This window comes from Takifugu flavidus, unplaced genomic scaffold (assembly GCF_003711565.1).
Source record: "Takifugu flavidus isolate HTHZ2018 unplaced genomic scaffold, ASM371156v2 ctg396, whole genome shotgun sequence".
NCBI lineage: Eukaryota > Metazoa > Chordata > Actinopteri > Tetraodontiformes > Tetraodontidae > Takifugu > Takifugu flavidus.
This window is the reverse complement of record NW_026622017.1, coordinates 107-23,249: the sequence shown is the minus strand read 5'-3', so window position 1 is coordinate 23,249 and position 23,143 is coordinate 107. Positions and strand designations below refer to the sequence as shown.

General features: G+C 43.8%; 1 protein-coding gene across 5 annotated transcripts; it reads right to left on the bottom strand.

The window, feature by feature from the left end:
- Positions 1 to 433: 433 nt before the first annotated feature.
- Positions 434 to 22,683, bottom strand: LOC130520477 (ribonuclease inhibitor-like). Of its 5 annotated transcripts, none has more exons than XM_057024174.1 (8): positions 19,166 to 20,757; positions 18,063 to 18,239; positions 17,779 to 17,952; positions 17,499 to 17,672; positions 17,119 to 17,292; positions 15,116 to 15,289; positions 14,736 to 14,909; positions 434 to 1,356 (listed from the first exon to the last, which is right to left on the bottom strand). In XM_057024174.1, exons 2-8 carry the CDS (start codon positions 18,185 to 18,187, stop codon positions 1,146 to 1,148), a joined length of 1,206 nt encoding a protein of 401 aa, XP_056880154.1. In that variant the 5' UTR covers positions 18,188 to 18,239; positions 19,166 to 20,757; the 3' UTR covers positions 434 to 1,145. The 5 variants fall into 5 exon arrangements, 3 of the variants coding, with proteins under 3 accessions (XP_056880154.1, XP_056880156.1, XP_056880155.1); XM_057024175.1 differs by lacking the exon at positions 434 to 1,356 and adding an exon at positions 13,518 to 14,206 and having other exon boundaries at positions 19,166 to 20,751; XM_057024176.1 differs by lacking the exon at positions 17,779 to 17,952 and having other exon boundaries at positions 19,166 to 20,762.
- Positions 22,684 to 23,143: the final 460 nt, after the last annotated feature.

Sequence of the window (23,143 nt, the reverse complement as noted above, 5' to 3'; positions counted from 1 at the left end):
AGTCCATCCTCACCTCCTCCATCCTCACCTCCTCCATCACCGTGTGGTATGCTGGTGCCACCGCCAGGGACAGACTGAGGCTGCAGCGCGTCGTGCGCGCTGCCGAGAAGGTGATGGCTGCAGGCTTCCATCCATCCAGGACCTGTATATCTCCAGGACCCGGAGGTGTGCAGGTCGGATCACGGCCGACCCTTCCCACCCTGGTCACGGACTGTTTTCCCCCTCCCTCAGGCAGGAGACTACGGTCCATTCAGACCAAAACCTCCCGCTACACAAACAGCTTCTTCCCCTCTGCCATCAGGCTGCTGAACACCAAGTGACTTATCACTAAGCACCATGAACAGCAGCCAGCCGGACTCACGAGCGATATATTACTCCTGCTTGGACCTGCACTATTTCTTACCACTCACTATTTATGTATATACTGTATATATGTCTTATTTTATTTTATTTATCTTATTCTAGTGTGGTCTTCTTTATGTTGAATGTCGCAGCGGCACACCATGACACATTCCTAGTTTGTGTAATTCTGTGTATTACATGAACAATGGCAATAAACCTGATTCTGATTCTGATTCTGAGAATCAACTTGTTGACTTCTGATTTGGACTCCAATGGAAGTGAGGTGCAACAATTGTGGATGCTGAAAGCTTCAGATCTTCATGAAGGTTTCTGTGGTTGGACTGACCTGCTGCCCCTTTAAGAGGGAGGCAGGTTTGGGCTTCTGGCTGGAATGAAGCCACCTAAGATGAGAATGATTGCAGGCTTTCGGTACCAAGGTTTAACAGGGTGCTCACTTCACACTTGGGCTTTTTTCTCTTTTTGGGATGGCTTTTCTCAGGAGAGAAGGGGCATGGCACACTGCAGCAGCTTTCTTTTGGGTTTCTAGTTTTCCTTCTGAAGACAGGAAGAACCATTTTTGATTGGTCTGAATGTTTGGGCGGTTTTGTGGCCAGCCTAAAATAAAACAAGACAAATCTACAACTGGTACTTCCTTTCTAGTCATTGATGACCATCCTCACATGGGACAGATTTCCACAACCAATTTAATACTGCAAATCTGTCCTGTGTGGTCTTTTTTCTGAGAACTGTAACACTACGTTTATAACAAAGATCAAACATGGAAACATTTATTGTCTAACTAGTTACACCTGGGAAAGTACTGGATCATCTCTGACTGACCTGAGAGTCTCCAGCTCACAGAGAGGATCCTGGAGAGCACCACAGAGCAGCTTCACTCCTGAATCCTGCAGCTGGTTCTGTCTCAGGTCCAGAACCCTCAGATGGGAGGGATTGGACCTCAGCGCCGAGGCCAGAGAGCCACAGCTGATCTCTGATAAACTGCAGAGCCACAGCCTGGAAAAGGAATAAATGGGTCAAATAAAAACACATTTCTAAATCTGAAAATGAAGAGAAAAGCAGAAAATGTAAAGAAATTTAGACCAACAGAGGCCTCCTGACCTGAGCGTCTCCAGTCTGCAGTTTGGATGCATCATTGCAGAAGACAGTAACTTTACTCCGGCATCTGTCAGGCTTTGGTTGATTAAGTCCAGCTCCCGTAGATGAGAAGGGTTTGACGTCATTGCTGAGGCCACAACTTCCCAATGACTCGTTGAAAGAAAACTATCAGACAGTCTGTTGTGTATGAAACAAAAATAGTGAGTCAAACTTTGGGATTTCTCATCAACTTATCTGAGAATCGACCTCAACACAAATGTAGCTCATTTCCTGGAAAAGCTAAATTCAACACCGTAGAGCAACAGTTTGAACGACCATCAGATCTGAAATGCAACTGAATTATTCTCAACATTTGTCTTATTTTAGAACAGCTCATAATTACTCAATATTTAAAATGATTATAGCAAATGGTTTAAAGAAACGTGCATCTTTTTATCTGTCTATCGGCTCTTTGGATATTTTGCATTTCATCCAATTTGTACGATGGTGCGTCAAGTCTTAATTCAGCGATCCGATCGATGACATCAGAGTCTCTGGTTGCATCGATTGCCCTCAGCTTCTGTTATATCTGCCCGTTTCCCTTCAAATCATTTTCACTGCACCTTTTGTTGCTAGTGATGAAGTTGCCACCTAACGGGTGTGGAAAGGGTCAAACAACTTTGTGGGTCACATAAAGGCTCCAAACGGAACCACCACAAAGACCTAAAACACCCATTTAAACCAACGAGGCCGGCTGTTTTTACGTTGAACAAATGAAGCAAAATAGTCACGTGTCATTAGTTAAAATGTGTTTTTCTGTTGTTTGAATACGATGTATACAAACAAACAAAAGTGATTTAATGACATGACAGTAATTTGATGATAGTCAGTTAACTTGTGGCTCCTATTATTCCTGCCTTATGTTGGTTTGTCTGGATTGACCTTTGAACTTATATCCAGCCAGTGTTGAACATTTCTGGATGAATTGTTGTTTTTTTTAATTTATGGACGCTGCAATGGAGATAAAGAATTGAAGGAATGACCACTGGAGGGGGTATTGCTACCTGACATGATCCACTCGCTTGATTTAAACGCCGATGTCCGGCCCCAAAAATCTTTACTTACTCGGCCTTCCTGCAGTTCCTCACAGCTGGAATCAGGCGACGTCGTCCCTCCTCTGAGGTGTTGTAATGGTGCAGGTTCAGCTCATCCAGAACCTCCTCTGACATCTGCAGCAGGTAGGCCAGAGCTGAACAGTGGATCTCTGACAGTCTCCTCTTTGATTTCTTCTCTGACTTCAGGAACTCTTGGATCTCCTGATGGACTGACTGATCCTTCATCTCCATCAGACAGTGGAAGATGTTGATGCTTCTGTCTGGGGAGATTTCATCACTGTTCACCTCCTTCAGGTTGTTGAGGACCTTCTGGATGGTTTCTGGGTGGCTGTTCCTCTGATCCAACAGTCCACCCAAGACCTCTGATTGGACTCCAGAGAGAGACCATGAAGGAAGCGAACAAACAAGTCCAGGTGGCCATTTTCACTTTTGAGAGATTTCATTAGTGCTCTCCTGAGGAAGTCATCAAGAGATGTGACTGGTTCAGAATATTCTAGGAACTGATTTATAACCGCTGTGTCTTTCCTGTAACGGTGGAACATGTAGACGGCAGCCAGAAACTCCTGAATGCTCAGATGAACAAAGCAGTAGACTGATTTCTGGAAGATCACACTCTCTCTCTTGAAGATCTCTGTACAAACTCCTGAGTACACCGACACCTCGGAGACGTCCAGTCCACATCGCTCCAGGTCTTCTGAGTAGAACATGATGTTTCCTTTCTCCAGATGTTCAAACGCCAGCCGACCCAACTTCAGAAGGAGATCTTTGTCAGCCTCAGTCAGTTCCTCTGGTCTCTGCTTTCCTCCATACTTCTGCTTCTTCCTCTTTATCTGAACCATCAGGAAGTGTGAGTAGAGGTCAGTCAGGGTTTGGGGCAGCTCTCCTCTCTGGTCTCTGGTCATCATGTCCTCCAGAACTATAGCAGTGATCCAGCAGAAAACTGGGATCAGACACATGATGTGGAGGCTCCTGGAGGCCTTGATGTGTGAGATGATTCTCTTGGACAGATCTTCATCACTGAACCTCCTCCTGAAGTACTCCTCCTTCTGGGAGTCAGTGAAGCCTCGTACTTCTGTGATCCTGTCAACACACGAGGGAGGAATCTGATGGGCTGCTGCAGGTCTGGAGGTGATCCAGATGAGAGCTGAGGGAAGCAGGTTCCCCTGGATGAGGTTCACCAGGAGCACGCCAACTGACGATACTTGTGTGACATCAGAGATGACCTGATGCTTGTTGAAACCCAGTGAAAATCTGCTTTCATCCAGGCCATCAAAGATGAACAGAAGTTTCCAGACAGTCAGATCTTCTGCTCTGATCTTCTGTAATGTTGGATGGAAAACATGAAGCAGTGAGAGAAGACTGTGCTGCTCATCTCTGATCAAGTTCAGCTCCCTGCATGAGAGCGGAAGCACCAGACTGATGTCTTGGTTCTCCAAACCTTCTGCCCAGTCCAGACTGAACTTCTGCACTGAGAAGGTTTTTCCAACGCCGGCGACACCGTTGGTCAGAACCACTCTGATGTGTCTCTGTTGCTCAGATAAGACTTTGAAGATGTCCTGGCACTTGATTGGAGTGTCCTGGATGTTCTTCTTGGAGGTTCTCTCAAGCTGTCTCACCTCATGTTGTGTGTCCACCTCCTCACTTTGTCCCTCAGTGATGTAGAGCTCAGTGTAGATCTTGTTCAGCAGGGTTCCACTTCCTGCTTCATGAGTTCCTTCAGTCACATGTTCACATCTTCTCTTCAGACTCATCTTATGACCTTCTATCACCTCCTGCAGATCACTTCCTGAACATAAGTAAACCAATGATTTCCATCTATAATAAATCAACACAACTCCAAATTCATGACATCACAAATTAAATCTCATATTGAACAGTTTTACTTTGTTTGGGCTTCATTTCAGCATCTCCAGATCTGCTTCCAGATTGTGAACAAGAGGACTCTCCTGGTGGAGCTGCCTGGTCCCAGTTTGATAGGATGTGCTCCCCCCTCTCACTATGAAACACATCTCTATTAGTCCTTTGATTTATAGGATGAAAGAACCTGATCAAGACTCAATATTGTTCCAGCATTTATGTCTGAATTCATCTTTCAGTTTAAACCTGATTCTTGTTTCTAATCAACAATATTCACATTAAGTCTGTAACTATATGACTGTCTGAGGTTTAAGTGTTAAACATCTCCAATAATAAACTCACAACCTGCTGCTGTTAATGTGACTAACAGCTGCCACACAAACACATCATCACGCTTTAGTTTTCTTACATTTCCTCTGAACTTCTGAAGTTTATTAATCTACCTATGGACCATTCACTCTTCAGGGACACACAGCTGGGCACTGTGGACTCTGCTCTGTCCTTGTCCATCCTGAGGAAACATCAGAAATAGTGATGAGACTGTGATGAAGGTAAATAATCTGGAGAGGTTGGAGTTAAATAATCCCAATTCACTGCATTTTTATCAAACAGGAACATTTCTAATCCATTCTGGATAACAACTGAATCAATAAATCAATGATGTCTCTGTATAATTTTCATGTTTTCAGAGTTTAAGCTGTTTTTTTAACTGTTCCCTGCAGTGAGAAAAGAACTGGCACCTTTTCCAGCCCCTCATCCTGCAGCACTGAATGTGCTCTAAAGTTCTTTCCAGAGCAAACGTCTCTGCACTTGCAGCAACATGTTGTAGTCATGGATCCGTGAGGAGAACCGGATACAGGAAACGCCCCCACTTTGATCCCAAAACCCAACTGGTGGCCAACGGTGGTCCGGCAACGACGGGGACGCTGGTCCATCGGGCCCACAACACTGGTTTTCCACAGGCCAACATGGTGAAAGGACTGTCTTCAGCTCAGCCACTAAATTATCTGGTGCTACATAAACATACTAGTCAGGACTTTTTAACTTCCCTCCTTTGTTCCCCTCTTCAATTATTTCTATGATCCAAGTCCTCAAAGATCACTGCTCTATTTAAAATAGATGAAAGGAATGACACCCACTCCTGCATTTCTTTCACAGTGGTTCCACAACATAGAACAATAAACCACTGTGAGAAAACGTGCAACATGAACCCAAAATCCTGTTGGTGTCCTGTGATCCTGTGTGGATTTAGTTAATTATTTTTAAAGTTTATTGTCTTAAATAATACCAAAATATCCAGCTGTGACCTGGACTGTTGAACAGCTCTAATAACTCTAAGAGCTTTTCACCTGTCACAAAAATGTCGCTCTTCCTGCTTCGTCTGAACAGAATACTTTCACTTTTAAAACCTAATCAACAGCTTCATGGCGTATATATTACTACCATTAAAGCGTTCTGGGAGGGTTTAAAGTTCTTTTAGGATCAGTAGCAAAGAGCAGAAACATAAACTAAACTTCACTTAGAAAGACTATTCAACTATAACTAAAGCCAGACTATAAGAAAGTTAAATAAGACCTCTTCATTTATAATGCATAATGATGTTTTGAAAATGATGTTTTAAAACTAAATATGAAGTCTCATTGATTCAAATCTTGATTTTATCTCCAAACACAACTGTCAATTCTTTTCAATAATGCTCTTCGTTTACACTCACCTTGTCGGTCTTCAGTCTTCCTGCTTAGTCTGAAAGGAATACTTTTAAAAACTGGTTTGTTGGGTTCCCAGTTTCTGGGACCGTTGTTGCGGGTGTCTACCTTCAGGGGGCGTGGAGGAGCCGCTCATCAGCCACAGTGGCCCCGCAGACACACGCACCTGCGGTCTCTCTTCAATCTCCCGTTAGATTTAAGGACAGAACTCCCGTCTGCCAGCGGCGGAGTGTTTTCGGCCTCATCGCCAAACCCTGACTTCTGTGGCTTGACTATTTTTGAGAGTTTTCCTCGCGGACTTGTTTTGGACTCTCTCGAGGTCTCTCCGCCTCTCTGTGAACGCGGACCGAACTGTTCTGGTTCACTTTAAAATAAAGACGATTTTCGGACACCATTCTCCACCATTATTCAACCTGGTTAAATAAATAAGATTTATGATGCTTGACAGATTTTAAAGACTTGTAAAAGCAGCATATTTCTGCAGCCCTGGAGTCCAGGAGGAGCAGCAGAGGTCAGAATGTGTCGGAGCGCGTTTAACTATTGTCTGCAGTTCCACGCGTGTCCACCGGGTGGCGATAAACCACCACATGATATTTCTCCTTTTTGGAACTTCTTCAGCTGCGTTGAGCTTTAAATCTTCACCTGTCGCTCCCTTTAAGCTCTAAACTTTGCGGTTCTGTGTGTAGTTTGTTGGTTTGAATATTTCTGATGAATTCTGATGACGATGAGTGAAACTGTCAATGACCAATAGAAAGTTCGTCCATTTTTCTATTGTGTCACACATTTTCATTATTTAATGTCATTTTTGGGTCTAAACTGGACCAGTTCTGTGAGCTGTTTTGCTTTTTCTGTGGACCAGATGTTCCAGGCAGGTTCCATCATCGGACACAGACGGAGACAGGTCACGTGACAACAGTCAGCCTTTAGTTCTTTATTACAGGAGGATCTGGTTTATATACAGACACGTATCTGCAAAATACTAAAAAGTTTATGAACCCAAAGTACTAAAAAGTCTACATCCACGCACACGCGTGTATTAAGTGTTTATACACACGTGTGCGCGTACGTGCACACTGTATATTCATCTAATAACTGTTAGTTTCTAAAACAGCAAAGTAGAGTCACTGAGGCACGGCTTCACCTCCTTTACACCGAGGTTTCCCTGAGCAGGTGTGATGAACTGTTGCAGGAGGAAAAGCATGGAACATGTTAATAACCGGACACAACAACACTCAGGTTTATTGTCTGACGGCATCAGTGTCTCTGGTTGCATCTGTCTGAGGAGCATTGTGAAACCAGGAGCAGTGTAAATGAGGGGGGGGGGCAGTGAGTGGATGCTGCATTCATCAAACACACAATAGTCAGAAGAGAAGGAAGAACAGAAGCCCGTGTTCCTCAGTGTTGGTGTGGAGACGCCTGTTTGGAGGAGCAGGAAGCAGGCTGGACTCTTCCAGCTGGCTTTAATGCCACTTCTCTTCTGAGAACCTCCCAGCAGCTTTCTCTCCACCATCTTTTTACGCTGAAGGTTTTTGATCATTTCAGGTCAGATGTTCTTGGACTGAGGTTAAACATGTTTGTTCTTGTGCTCGGAGCGAACCGACGATCCTCTAAAGTCAGGCATCCTAAAGGTGGATGTTTTCTGAGGCCTGGAGGCTTTAAAGTGGCGCTTTTACCCACTTGTCCTCGTTCTGTTGGAAACTTGATCCAAAAACCTTTTCTGGAGCTTCATGTTCTGCTTTTTTGAAGGAATGAAATGGTTTCATCAGCGCTGCCGGGGGCTGAGCAGGCTTCATGAATCTGAAGCTCTGAGATCCTTTAAAGATCTCCTGGAATCAGCAGATGGGGGTTTGATCCAAAACTGTAAGAATCAGTCAAGCTATCAAATCTTGACTCAGTCCAAGCGTGAACCAGTCCATCCAGAGCTGATTATGGCTCAGCCAGGAGGAAAGCACGGCCTGGGGGGGTTCATATGGAGCAGGCACACTCTGGCTCTATTGCTACTGAAAACAGCCCTTCAGCACAGCAGCCTGGAATACAGTTCTGGAGAACACCTGTTCCCAACAGAACCTGTTTAAAACGGGACCAGTAAAGATGCCCGGCGTGACCACGACCACGGGGAGAGGGGGGGGGGGGCAGAGACAGGCGGTAACACCGCTGCCCACCGATTCACCTGGAAACAACAAAAACCCCAGCAGCTTGGACCCAATATGGCAGCGTGTTCCTCAGAAACGCTCCTCAAACTCTCCCCACAGCTTCATTGCTAAACAGGATTTGAGTTTTTTTGTCCGTGCTAAATGGAAAGTGTTTGTCCTTTGGTGGTCCAACAGGACCACGATTTGGATGGATGGATGACTTGATGTTATTGAGAATAAAAACAGCTGAAAATGGAAGCAGAGATGTTTCAGAGCACCAGAGTTCAGAAAGAGTTTCTAATCAAACACGGCCTTTATCTTTCAAAATATGGTTTCAACCCCTTTAACATGATCAAATAGTCATAACAATGAACAAGTATCACTTGTCCTGTTATTTATACTTGAATTCGTTATGTTTAATACATTTCCGTGTGTGTACAACCACCTCCTCAGCAACGATGCCCAATTCAACGTGGCCTACTACTGCAACGTTCTGGTGGATTCAACAGGTCTCTGCTACTGGTTACCACCCGCCATCTTCAGATCGTCCTGCTCCATCAGCGTCAAATATTTCCCCTTTGACTGGCAGGACTGCACGCTCAAATTCACGTATGCACGGGCAGGATTTTTCATTGTTGTTTGAAACGCAGACAAACTCTGACATGATGTTTTAAACTGAGCTGAGTCAAGATTTTATAGAATCTAAACACATATGAGAGGAGAAAAAGGTGCAAAAATAAAATGCATGGTGCAGCTAAAATCTCCCAGTAGGAAAACAGGCTTTTTAAATTCTGAACTGCATTTCCCATGTTGCCTTGCAGCTCTCTAACGTACAATGCCAAAGTGATCAGGTTGCTCCTGAAGGAAGACATAGTCAATGAAACCAAGTGGATGGTTGAATGGATCATTATTGATCCTGCAAGCTTTACAGGTAACCAAGTAAAGATTCATTTCCATTTATTTTTATTTTTTACTGCATACAGTCCTGGAGCTTGTTGGGGACTTTCAGTGTACTGGATGCTGTTGATACATGCAGAGAAGTTGTTTTCACCAGAGCCTGAGCCTTCAGACTGGCTGCAGCTCCAACCAGACTGACAGTCATAACTTCATCACTTGTGTCTGAACTCTGGCTTTGACCAACAGAGAATGGTGAGTGGGAGATCATCCACCGACCCGCCAAGAGAAACACCTACAAACACATTCCCATGGAGAGCAACAAGCACCAGGACATCACCTTCTACCTGGTCATCAGACGCAAACCTCTCTTCTACGTGGTCAACATCATCATCCCCTGCGTGCTCATCTCCTTCCTGGCCTCGCTGGTCTACTACCTGCCCGCAGACAGTCAGTGCAGAGTCACAGAACGTACTGAAGCCAGCGTCAGGCAGATGAACAGTCTGGGACCTTTTCAGAATCACAACTACATGAACTGAGTTAACCTTCAACAGCACCCAAAGAATCAGACATTATAGCTGAATATCACGTCAGCACGGGACAACACAGCTAATAAAGCAGCAAACATCGGTAGTGGGCGGAGCTGAGGGGCTGCCATTAATGGAGAAACATTAATTAGCTCCCCAACAGATTTTGAATATATTTTAAAAAGGATAATAAAAATGTGTGTGTGTGTGTAGGTGGTGAGAAGATGACACTGTCCATCTCGGTGCTGCTCGCTCAGTCTGTCTTCCTACTCTTGATCTCTCAAAGGCTCCAGAAACATCCACGTCCGTTCCTCTTATTGTGAAGTAGGTAAACGCACCATTTACTCCACATCACTTTAACTCTGAATCAGATATATTCTGCTTCTCCAAACTATATCTACATTAGGGCTGCAGAACCAGGTGACAACCGGCTGAGATTTAAAAAATGGAAAACACCTGAGTGTGTTTGTATGTTGAAGATATTTGATGTTCATTATGGTGGTGGTGACGGTGGTGGTGCTGAACTGTGTGGTCGTCCTCAACCTCCACTTCAGGACGCCGAGCACGCACGTCATGTCTGAGTGGACCAAACAGGTAAGACACACACATCCTGTTGTCCCTTTGTTGAACAGATCAGGATATATGAACATGTGACTGAATAACATGAAAGAGGATATATGAACATATGACTTAATAACATATGAAAGAGGATGTATGAACATGTGACTTAATAACATGAAAGAGGATATATGAACATGTGACTTAATAACATATGAAAGAGGATATATGAACATGTGACTTAAAATATGAAAGAGGATATATGAACATGTGACTCAATAACATGAAAGAGGATATATGAACATATGACTTAATAACATATGAAAGAGGATATATGAACATATGACTTTATAACATATGAAAGAGGATATATGAACATGTGACTCAATAACATGAGAGGATATATGAACATATGACTTAATAACACATGAAAGAGGATATATGAACATGTGACTTAATAACATGACTTAATAAGATATTAAAGAGGATATATGAACATGTGGTTTTCCCACTATAACACACACACACACACACACATAATTATCAGTGTTCCAAATCCTGTTTCTTTTTCTGCCAGCTCTTCCTCCAGCGATGACCCCACATCTTGCGCATGTCCTGCCCTGCTGAGGCAGAGCCGTACTGGGATGGAGCGTTACCGCGGCGATCCAGCTCAGTGGGCTACATTGCCTCGGCTGAGGAGTACGACAGTGTGAAGTCCCGCAGTGAGCTGATGTTTGAGAAACAGTCTGGGAGACACGGACTGGTGACCCGAGTCACACACGCTGCCAGGACGTTTTGTTGGATTGCAATACCTCTCGTGTGTCACTGCCAATCCGCGTGTTCTTTAAATGAAGACTTCAAGCAAACAAATGTCAATTTTAAAATGTATTTAGCAAACAGAATCAATTCAAGATACAAATATTACAGAGCTCTGGGCAGTTCATAACCCTACCAACAACAGAGTCAATTGTCAGGGCATGAAGTCTGACAACCTAACTATCCCTTGGCCCAGTCTTATATAGAAAGACATATGTAATTATTGATGCTAATTCAGTCCAATCCAGTCCTTCTTCTTGGATGACTTCATCTTCTTCTTCCTGCCTCATTTGGTGTTGGTGCAGTCCTTCTCCATTGTCTTCTCAGATGGCCAGGTCAGAGGTCTTATTCCTGTCCAGGAACTTATCAATCACCAGTAAATTATGCTGTCATATTTTACGATGAGGGTCTACCATTTCCTGTCTGCCTGGCTCCAACTGTCTAAGCAGTATTCATGTCAAAGAAGGGTCAACTGACTTGCTTATGTGTATTCCTACTAAAGATTATATACGATCCCTAACTCCTAAACTAACTGTAACATAAAACAAAAACATATAGTATAACACATGCTAATAAAATAAAAGATGCTAACAATATAAACTAATTCTCTTCAGTTTCCAGAAACATTTAAACACATGAGATATAGAAGCATCAGTAGCTTCATTTGAGTTCTGAGCTTTGGTGTCTGTGTGGAGCTGTGAAACCACAAGAAGAGGGAGGAGCGAGCGATCAGCTGTACGCAGAGATCAAGCCGGCTGTGGATGGAGCCACTACATCATTAAACACATGCGCAACAAGAACGACTACAATGAGCTCAGAGGGTTCAAACAGAGTCCTCAACCCAAAGTCTGATTTAAAAAGATCAAAAGTGGCGTAAATGTCTGGTCCTGACAGGAGAAGGATAACTGGAGCGGCATCGCTCGTACAGTAGACCCACTCTGCCTCTTCCTGGTTACCCCGGTGATGACCTTTGGCACCGTAATCATCTTTCTGAAGGGAATCTGTAACCAACCTCCTCATCTGCCCTTCAAAGGAGCCCCGCATGACTCCAGAGAGGAGAACCCACGCCTGCTGTGATGCACACACACAGCCAGGGCTTTTTCCATCGCCATCGCTTCTCTGGGGGAAATGTTGCATTTCTTTATCTTAACAACAAATCTTTAGTTTGTTCTATAGGAGCTCCATATGTTTAGTGTCAGAGACTTCTTAGATTGTGTTCATTGCTGGCACATAAAGAAAAATGCTTTGATTTTACTAAAGTGACACAAACCCATCTCAACACTGTTTTTTCTTCTTCTTTAATGGGATGTAATCCAGCCTGACATAATACCAGTTGAGTGCTTTATTTGATGTTGCCAAAGGTTTAAAAACAGCCTGACAGAATAAGAAATTGGATGAATTATACCTGCTGGTATCTGATCTTGAATGGCAAATTTTAGAGTATTTTACAGGGAAGTGAAATAATGTTTGGACCTCTTATCAGGCAAAGAGAAAGTTGTTAAGAACTGCTCTAAAAACACCACCGCAGGGGGACTATATCCAAATCTCTCCGTTTACTGATGGGACGTTGAAACGTCAATACGCGGATTCATACATTTAGAACTGGACGTTGCACCAGAACTGGAAGCGCGGACTGATACATTTTTAACAGCGGTCCTGCTTCAGCCCTCCGGGGCTTAATAACAAAATACGAAAAATACGAACATTTTAATTTTGGAAACATTGTTGTCGGTTGTTCGACTTGCCGGCTTTCGCAAAATTGCTAAATACGCGCTAGCATGCATGTTTAAGCTATCGTAGCGGTATGTTTTACCATGCCCGCGCCCTATAATCCGGAGCGCCTGATGTATGTGTTAAATACAGAAATAGCACCCGTAACTGAGGCTGCACCTTTTAATACGGTGCGCCCTTTGGTCACGAACATACGGTATATAGAACATAGGGCACGTTTGTGCGTGATATCACTCTGCGTCTGCGCAACGACCACAACCTCCTATCTTTAGTATTGCTGCGCCAACTGGTGGTCTTTTGGGCTGAGGATAACGGTGATCTATATGTACCTATATGTAGCTATAGCGTCATTGGCCTCCACTCCAGCCGCTCCTGGTAGTTCCTCAAAAACACTGAGTTTCTAGTGGATGCACAATCTGTGGAAGCCAACATAGAAACTTCTGAAGAGCCAAAGTTCTCGCAACAAAAATAGTCCCCAATTAGGTTGTTTTGTTATCACACGACCCCGTCCCGATTATCTTAAGAGATTAAAAAGAATGAGTGGAGACAGAAGAGAGAATGAGACGTTTTTGGCGCGTGTCGCTCTTGATTTAGTGTTTATTTTTGCAGTAAACTTAAAGGAGGCCTTTTCCCTTTGTTTGATTCCATTTAAGATGATATTCCATTCTTGACATCTTTAAATTTACAGTATTCATGGGAGATTTATTTGGTCATTTTGCTTCTTTTTATTTCCTATTCCCCACATTTATTCATAGTTTTTATTAGATTGCAATAAATCCTATAACATTGAACAGACTGACTAAAGTCAAATGAGCTGCGGTTCCCACCGATAGCCGTCATTCTGATGGGTTTTTGCTGGCTGCAGCTGAAATATTCCAATGCTCCATGTCACAGAGACAGTAAATACTAAACCCTAAAGATTCTGAAGGCATGATGTAAAATAGTAACGTATAATACAGACATTTGAAGAGACAATTAAGAGAATGTTTCCATGCTTCTAAGAGTGGCCGAGGAGCCATTTAGAACTTTATAAAGATGCATTGTGTGATACCAGGAACTAATTTAACTTCAAGGCGAAGCTGCTTCTGCTTTGTCGACCATCGACTGATCTCCTGAAAGTCCACCAGCGCTTTTTAAAAACTGAATTTTTCATCTATGGAGGGAGTAGACGGCAGATGTTTCCACAGATGCTCTTCACCAGTGGTCAGTGAGTGATGCAGCAGATGAGCGGGAGTTGACTGGCTTCAACCAGCTACTGACTCAATGTCTCCAGCCCATAGTCTGGATTCTCTACGAGATCAGACAGCAGCTTCACTCCTGAATCCTGCAGATGGTTCCAACCCAGGTTCAGTTCTCTGAGATGGGAGGGATTGGACCTCAGCGCCGAGGCCAGAGAGTCACAGCTGATCTCTGATAACCTGCAGCTCCTTAATCTAAATAAAGAAGGGAAACTTTTATAAGGTTATAAGTGAAACCAGTATTCATCTGAAAGGTTAATCAAAGGCATGATCTGTAAATATTTAATTTAGTTACAGGTTAAAAATGATAGTAATATGTAATTACCACAATTCCAACCTCTCAGGTTTGCACTGTTCCAGAGGAGAATCTATATTGTTCTGGCCCTCACTCTTCCCAGGTTCTCCCACCTCTTTCCCTCCCATCTCATCATGGAGATCCATCTCACCTGTGGCTCATCTTTAAAGGCACAACCTGTCTTAGATGACTTCCTGTCTCCCTCACCATCTCCCTCCTCGTTGGCTGGTGTCTACCAGGCACCCTCACCTAGTTTTGTCTAATTTTGGTTACCATCTGTCGGCTTTTTCATTGTCCTTAAATCAGTTTATCATGAATAAGTGGTCCCCGTGTGGCCCCCCTCCTGAAGGAACTGGGCACAACACACACACTCAGAAAGTGTGAGGACCCTCGGATGGAATAATGGACATTTTTGAGAATGGTGTTTACCTCAGAGTTTCCAGTCGACAGTTTGGAAAGTGGAGAAAACCACAGAGCAGCTTCACTCCTGAATCCTGCAGATGGTTGTGACTCAGGTCCAGTTCTCTGAGATGGGAGGGATTGGACCTCAGCGCCGAGGCCAGAGAGCCACAGCTGATCTCTGATAAGCTGCAGTTAAACAATCTGAAAAATGCAGGATGAGGTTATACGGTGCAGGTCTGCATGTTATCTGCGTCAGTACTAAACCTACGTTAGTTCTTAGTTGGGTCAGACCTGAATTCACGATATTCCAAGGAATTTCTTTAATGTGGTGCATCACAGCAGTGTTGAGAACAGCCTCACTTCACCATCTTAGCAGCTGGTATATAGGTAGAAAAATGAAGACTGACCTGAGCCTCTCCAGTTTACAGTTTGGACTCTCCAGTCCAGAACAGAGCCGCTTCACTCCTGAATCCTGCAACGGGTTGTGGCTCAGGTCCAGAACCCTCAGATGGGAGAGGTTGGACCTCAGAGCTGAGGCCACAGAATCACAGCTGGTCTCTGATAAACTGCAGTCACTTAGTCTAAAATAACAATTATTTTGAGAGAAGACAAATAAAAATCAACATGTACCAGAGCAAAACACAGCTTACAAGCAACAAACCTCTGGTCCTGCACCGGCTTATCTGCCCTATGTTCCTATTTTGGGTTCTTTCAGGGCGGTTGGACAAGATCTCCAGCGTATGTAAAGTGTGTGTGGGTCAAAATACCTTCCAAGTTTGTGAGACCACATTTCTCAATAGCTCTCAACTCTTGTCAGGAGTTGGGACAAAGCGACCCACTCCTGATAGCTTGTGGGCGATGCTGCAGCGACCCTGCAATCCCTACACTCTCTGGTGAAACCAAATCAAAGGTTTTAGACACTGCTGGATGCTGGAAGGGTGGCTATAGTCTGGACGCATGGTTCCCCTGACTGCACATTTCTCCAACAATGATTGGCAGCTGGTGTCACTTGTTCTCCAGATGAGAGAAGGAAAGAGAGCCCCCCCACAGTGTGTTTGATTGCCCCACTGCAAGCTCAATGCTGCCAGAAAACACTGCAGGAGCATCAATTCCCCTCAGGGCATCAACTAGGACCTCAGGAAAAGGTGCAGCTGCCACCTACTAGAGACAAGCACACTGAGCTGAGATTCAAAGCCCTCTCCTCCCAAGAGAAGAGCTTGTTTGTTGGAGGCTCTTCTGGGCGATACCTGGTGCCACAGCTCCAGCTCAGCCCGTCTCTGGAGCTGAGGTGGAGCTTAGCAAGTTTCATGGTTCTCCACCACTTCCTCTGGCTGAGGACCTTCTCAGCTGGTGGTTTCTGCTCCACCTTCCAAGTTGAGCAGGTGATACTTCTGCATTCCTGCCACCAGTGTCTCTGCAGAAAGACTCTTCTCTACTGTTTTATATTATATTGTATAAAATTAGGATTTTTGGCTGATGTCTTAGATGTTGTTGACTAAGAGCAGGTTTTTCTTTAATAACATAGAAAGATTCGATGAGAAGAGCAAATGTATTATTTTATGAGCTACTTCCACTACTATTATATACACATACTTCCATATTGTCTTAGATTGCAAGCTGCATTTATTGCATCGTTCATAGAAAGTCATATTTGTGAGGAGAAAAACTCCAATAAGGTCATTTTCTTTAATGACCATTACAACAGAAGGAGGCGATGAACAAACAGATTTATCTAAAAATGTGTGAAAACTTATGGATGGAAACCTTTTTAAAATGGTGGCATTGTGTAGAATCGGTGTAGAATCAACTTGTTGACTTCTGATTTGGACTCCAATGGAAGTGAGGTGCAACAATTGTGGATGCTGAAAGCTTCAGATCTTCATGAAGGTTTCTGTGGTTGGACTGACCTGCTGCCCCTTTAAGAGGGAGGCAGGTTTGGGCTTCTGGCTGGAATGAAGCCACCTAAGATGAGAATGACTGCAGGCTTTCGGTACCAAGGTTTAACAGGGCGCTCACTTCACACTTGGGCTTTTCTCTTTTTTGGGATGGCTTTTCTCAGTAGAGAAGGGGCATGGCACACTGCAGCAGCTTTCTTTTTGGGTTTTCTAGTTTTCCTTCTGATCTTTAAAAGACAGGAAGAACCATTTTTGATTGGTCTGAATGTTTGGGCGGTTTTGTGGCCAGCCTAAAATAAAACAAGACAAATCTACAACTGATACTTCCTTTCTAGTCATTGATGACCATCCTCACATGGGACAGATTTCCACAACCAATTTAATACTGCAAATCTGTCCTGTGTGGTCTTTTTTCTGAGAACTGTAACACTACGCTTATAACAAAGATCAAACATGTAAACAGTTATTGTCTAACTAGTTACACCTGGGAAAGTACTGGATCATCTCTGACTGACCTGAGAGTCTCCAGCTCACAGAGAGGATCCTGGAGAGCACCACAGAGCAGCTTCACTCCTGGATCCTTCAGCTGGTTCTGACTCAGGTCCAGAACCCTCAGATGGGAGGGACTGGACCTCAGCGCCGAGGCCAGAGAGCCACAGCTGATCTCTGATAACCCGCAGTAGCTTAATCTGAAAAATGCAGGATGAGGTTATACGGTGCAGGGCTGCATGTTATCTGCGTCAGTACTAAACCTACGTTAGTTCTTAGTTGGGTCAGACCTGAATTCACGATATTCCAAGGAATGTTTTTAATGTGGTGCATCACAGCAGTGTTGAGAACAGCCTCACTTCACCATCTTAGCAGCTGGTATATAGGTAGAAAAATGAAGACTGACCCGAGCCTCTCCAGTTTACAGTTTGGACTCTCCAGTCCAGAACAGAGCCGCTTCACTCCTGAATCCTGCAACGCGTTGTGGCTCAGGTCCAGAACCCTCAGATGGGAGAGGTTGGACTTCAGAGCTGAGGCCACATAATCACAGCTGGTCTCTGATAAACTGCAGCTACTTAGTCTAAAATAACAATTATTTTGAGAGAAGACAAATAAAAATCAAACATGGAAACATTTATTGTCTAACTAGTTACACCTGGGAAAGTACTGGATCATCTCTGACTGACCTGAGAGTCTCCAGCTCACAGAGAGGATCCTGGAGAGCACCACAGAGCAGCTTCACTCCTGGATCCTTCAGCTGGTTCTGACTCAGCTCCAGAACCCTCAGATGGGAGGGATTGGACCTCAGCGCCGAGGCCAGAGAGCCACAGCTGATCTCTGATAAACTGCAGTCCCACAGCCTGGAAAAGGAATAAATGGGGCAAATAAAAACACATTTCTAAATCTGAAAATGAAGAGAAAAGCAGAAAATGTAAAGAAATTTAGAAAAGACCAACAGAGGCCTCCTGACCTGAGCGTCTCCAGTCTGCAGTTTGGATGCATCATTGCAGAAGACAGTAACTCTACTGCAGCATCTGTCAGGCTTTTGTTCCAGCTTAAGCTCAGCTCCCGTAGATGAGAAGGGTTTGACGTCATTGCTGAGGCCACAACTTCCCAATGACTCTTTGAAAGAACACTACCAGACAGTCTGTTGTGTATGAAACAAAAATAGTGAGTCAAACTTGGGATTTCTAATCAACTTATCTGAGAATCTACCTCAACACAAATGTAGCTCATTTCCTGGAAAAGCTAAATTCAACACCGTAGAGCAACAGTTTGAACGACCATCAGATCTGAAATGACACTGAATTATTCTCAACATTTGTCTTATTTTAGAACAGCTCATAATTACTCAATATTTAAAATGATTATAGCAAATGGTTTAAAGAAACGTGCATCTTTTTATCTGTCTATCGGCTCTTTGGATATTTTGCATTTCATCCAATTTGTACGATCGTGCGTCAAGTCTTAATTCAGCGATCCGATCGATGACATCAGAGTCTCTGGTTGCATCGATTGCCCTCAGCTTCTGTTCTATCTGCCTGTTTCCCTTCAAATCATTTTCACTGCACCTTTTGTTGCTAGTGATGAAGTTGCCACCTAACGGGTGTGGAAAGGCTCAAACAACTTTGTGGGTCACATAAAGGCTCCAAACGGAACCGCCACAAAGACCTAAAACACCCATTTAAACCAACGAGGCCGGCTGTTTTTACGTTGAACAAATGAAGCAAAATAGTCACGTGTCATTAGTTAAAATGTGTTTTTCTGTTGTTAGAATACGATGTATACAAACAAACAAAAGTTATTTAATGACATGACAGTAATTTCATGATAGTCAGTTAACTTGTGGCTCCTATTATTCCTGCCTTATGTTGGTTTGTCTGGATTGACCTTTGAACTTATATCCAGCCAGTGTTGAACATTTCTGGATGAATTGTTGTTGTTTTTAATTTATGGACGCTGCAATGGAGATAAAGAATTGAAGGAATGACCACTGGAGGGGGTATTGCTACCTGACATGATCCACTCGCTTGATTTAAACGCCGATGTCCGGCCCCAAAAATCTTTACTTACTCGACCTTCCTGCAGTTCCTCACAGCTGGAATCAGGCGACGTCGTCCCTCCTCTGAGGTTTTGTACTGCACAGGTTCAGCTCATCCAGAACCTCCTCTGACATCTGCAGCAGGTAGGCCAGAGCTGAACAGTGGATCTCTGACAGTCTCCTCTTTGATATCTCCCTGACTTCAGGAACTCTTGGATCTCCTGATGGACTGACTGATCCTTCATCTCCATCAGACAGTGGAAGATGTTGATGCTTCTGTCTGGGGAGAATTCATCACTGTTCTCCTCCTTCAGGTTGTTGAGGACCTTCTGGATGGTTTCTGGGTGGCTGTTCCTCTGATCCAACAGTCCACCCAAGATCCTCTGATTGGACTCCAGAGAGAGACCATGAAGGAAGCGAACAAACAAGTCCAGGTGGCCATTTTCACTTTTGAGAGATTTCATTAGTGCTCTCCTGAGGAAGTCATCAAGAGATGTGACTGGATCGTTATTTGTACAACCCAGCAAACCCGGAAAAGCGGATTGGTTCAGAATATTTTAGGAACTGATTTATAACCACTGTGTCTTTCCTGGTGTAACGGTGGAACATGTAGACGGCAGCCAGAAACTCCTGAACGCTCAGATGAACAAAGCAGTAGACTGATTTCTGGAAGATCACACTCTCTCTCTTGAAGATCTCTGTACAAACTCCTGAGTACACCGACACCTCGGAGACGTCCAGTCCACATCGCTCCAGGTCTTCTGAGTAGAACATGATGTTTCCTTTCTCCAGATGTTCAAACGCCAGCCGACCCAACTTCAGAAGGAGTTCTTTATCAGCCTTAGTCAGTTCCTCTGGTCTCTGCTTTCCTCCATACTTCTGCTTCTTCCTCTTTATCTGAACCCTCAGGAAGTGTGAGTAGAGGTCAGTCAGGTTTTGGGCAGCTCTCCTCTCTGGTCTCTGGTCATCATGTCCTCCAGACTATAGCAGTGATCCAGCAGAAAACTGGGATCAGACACATGATGTGGAGGCTCCTGGAGGCCTTGATGTGTGAGATGATTCTCTTGGACAGATCTTCATCACTGAACCTCCTCCTGAAGTACTCCTCCTTCTGGGAGTCAGTGAAGCCTCGTACTTCTGTGATCCTGTCAACACACGAGGGAGGAATCTGATGGGCTGCTGCAGGTCTGGAGGTGATCCAGATGAGAGCTGAGGGAAGCAGGTTCCCCTGGATGAGGTTCACCAGGAGCACGTCAACTGACGATACTTGTGTGACATCAGAGATGAGCTGATGCTTGTTGAAACCCAGTGAAAATCTGCTTTCATCCAGGCCATCAAAGATGAACAGAAGTTTCCAGACAGTCAGATCTTCTGCTCTGATCTTCTGTAATGTTGGATGGAAAACATGAAGCAGTGAGAGAAGACTGTGCTGCTCATCTCTGATCAAGTTCAGCTCCCTCCATGAGAGTGGAAGCACCAGACTGATGTCTTGGTTCTCCAAACCTTCTGCCCAGTCCAGACTGAACTTCTGCACTGAGAAGGTTTTTCCAACGCCGGCGACACCGTTGGTCAGAACCACTCTGATGTGTCTGTTGCTCAGATAAGACTTTGAAGATGTCCTGGCACTTGATTGGAGTGTCCTGGATGTTCTTCTTGGAGGTTCTCTCAAGCTGTCTCATCATGTTGTGTGTCCACCTCCTCACTTTGTCCCTCAGTGATGTAGAGCTCAGTGTAGATCTTGTTCAGCAGGGTTCCACTTCCTGCTTCATGAGTTCCTTCAGTCACATGTTCACATCTTCTCTTCAGACTCATCTTATGTTCTCTATCACCTCCTGCAGTTCACCACCCTCTAAAAAAAACAATCTTTTAAATCCTTTTACAATTGTCATCTACAGCAGTAACACAGATGTCCTCAACTGGAAAATATTCTGTCATGTTTGAATGATAGAAGCAACAGTCGGGTAATGACCCATCTCACTGTCAGTTTAAATGTTATGTCTTCTTATGTACACCTATTCTTTTATTTCATTGGGTTTCAAGTGTAATTTAGTCTATAACAACCATTTCCATGTCTTCCAAGAGTTTGCTTGGACTAAACAGCTGGTAAAAGCTGGATGATATTTAGAAAAACACATCAAACCTTCTCCAAACACATCATACTCAGCAGACCCATTGTCCTGTAAAGGTCACCTGCCTTCAACTCTTTAACACTTTCCAGAACTAAATGACTAAATGTTGCTAAATACTGTCTAAGCATTTAGGAAGGTCTTCAGAGGGTCCAGGGGTTCCAGTGGAACCAAACAAGTGCTCTCTGGATCTTCTCTTGCACATTGTAAATACACAAGTTGTTCCTTTATTCCGACCCAAAAGTATCTATTATAAACAAATGTACGAGCTTACGTGAGACGCTGTTGTTCAGGTCGGCGGTCTGCAGTTCAGTTCTCCGTTTCTTTTCACCCCCGGGACAGGAGGAATCTCCAATGGAAGCAGACCGTTTCTGATAGCTGTCAAAAATGGGAATAGTGGTTATACATGTCTACTGGGCGTTAGCAACGCCTAAGAAAGGCTGCGTTCACTTCTACTTTCAGTTTGCTCTGACAGTTGAAGATTGAATGAACACTGAGCAAAAAATATAAAGTTATTTACGTTCCAACAAGCTCGTTTAGTTGGAGAAAAGTGTATTGATTTCTAGTGTTTAGTGGCTTTCTCATTGTGAATTTATGTTAAAAATAAAAGTGCCAAATCAGGAACATAAACTCATAGAATAGAACAAAAGTTCTCCATTTATGCTCCAAATACAGTAGTCTGGTCTCTGAAACTGATCATTAAATAGCACAGAGGTCACGCGTATTCAAAAGCTTATTTCAACCATTTAGAAATGACTGATATTGTTGTCTATGGGTTTATTAGAACCAGGAGCCTTATAAATAGACTTTTTAATGAATTTTCATGACATGTGGTGGAACAGTGTGGCAGAACAAGCTGCACAGACCTGCCATGTCTTACCCATCCGTATCTAAATGGAGAGCTGGAGCACTCTGCAATGATGGATATTGTTGGGAAACTTTAAAATATATGCCTAGGAATTTTAGTGAGATGATGTTAACCATGTAGGAGAAATGACCAGTTAAAAACACAAGCAATTTTCAGTTTTAAAAGATTTACCACACTAAAGTTAACATGGGAGTTAATGGGAGCGAACGCCTGACATGTTGGTGCACCGTTTCATTTTAAGGACCTGATGAATTTCATTTTTCACGATAGTAGAGGCTAATACCCACAAAATGATGTTTTGTATGGTTGTGAAATGTTCTAAGGCAGAGTTATGTGTGTTCAGAAAACTTACTTTAAAGGTGAGCTTTGAGGTCTGATACCAAAGTTTAAAGGGTGCTACACCAAACACATCATCACGCTTTAGTTTTCTTACATTTTATCTGAACTTCTGAAGTCTATTATTTCAGCTTTGGACCGGTCACTCTTCAGGGACACCCAGCTGGGCACTGTGGACTCTGCTCTGTCCTCGTCCATCCTGAGGAAACATCAGAAATAGTGATGAGACTGTGATGAAGGTAAATAATCTGGAGAGGTTGGAGTTCAATAATCCCAATTCACTGCATTTTTATCAAACAGGAACATTTCTAATCCATTCTGGATAACAACTGAATCAAAATCAATGATGTCTCTGTATCATTTTCATGTTTTCAGAGTTTAAGCTGCTTTTTTTAACTGTTCCCTGCAGTGAGAAAAGAACTGGCACCTTTTCCAGCCCTCATCCTGCAGCACTGAATGTGCTCTAAAGTTCTTTCCAGAGCAAACGTCTCTGCACTTGCAGCAACATGTTGTAGTCATGGATCCGTGAGGAGAACCGGATACAGGAAACGCCCCCACTTTGATCCCAAAACCCAACTGGTGGCCAACGGTGGTCCGGCAACGACGGGGACGCTGGTCCATCGGGCCGACAACACTGGTTTTCCACAGGCCAACATGGTGAAAGGACTGTGCACCGTTTC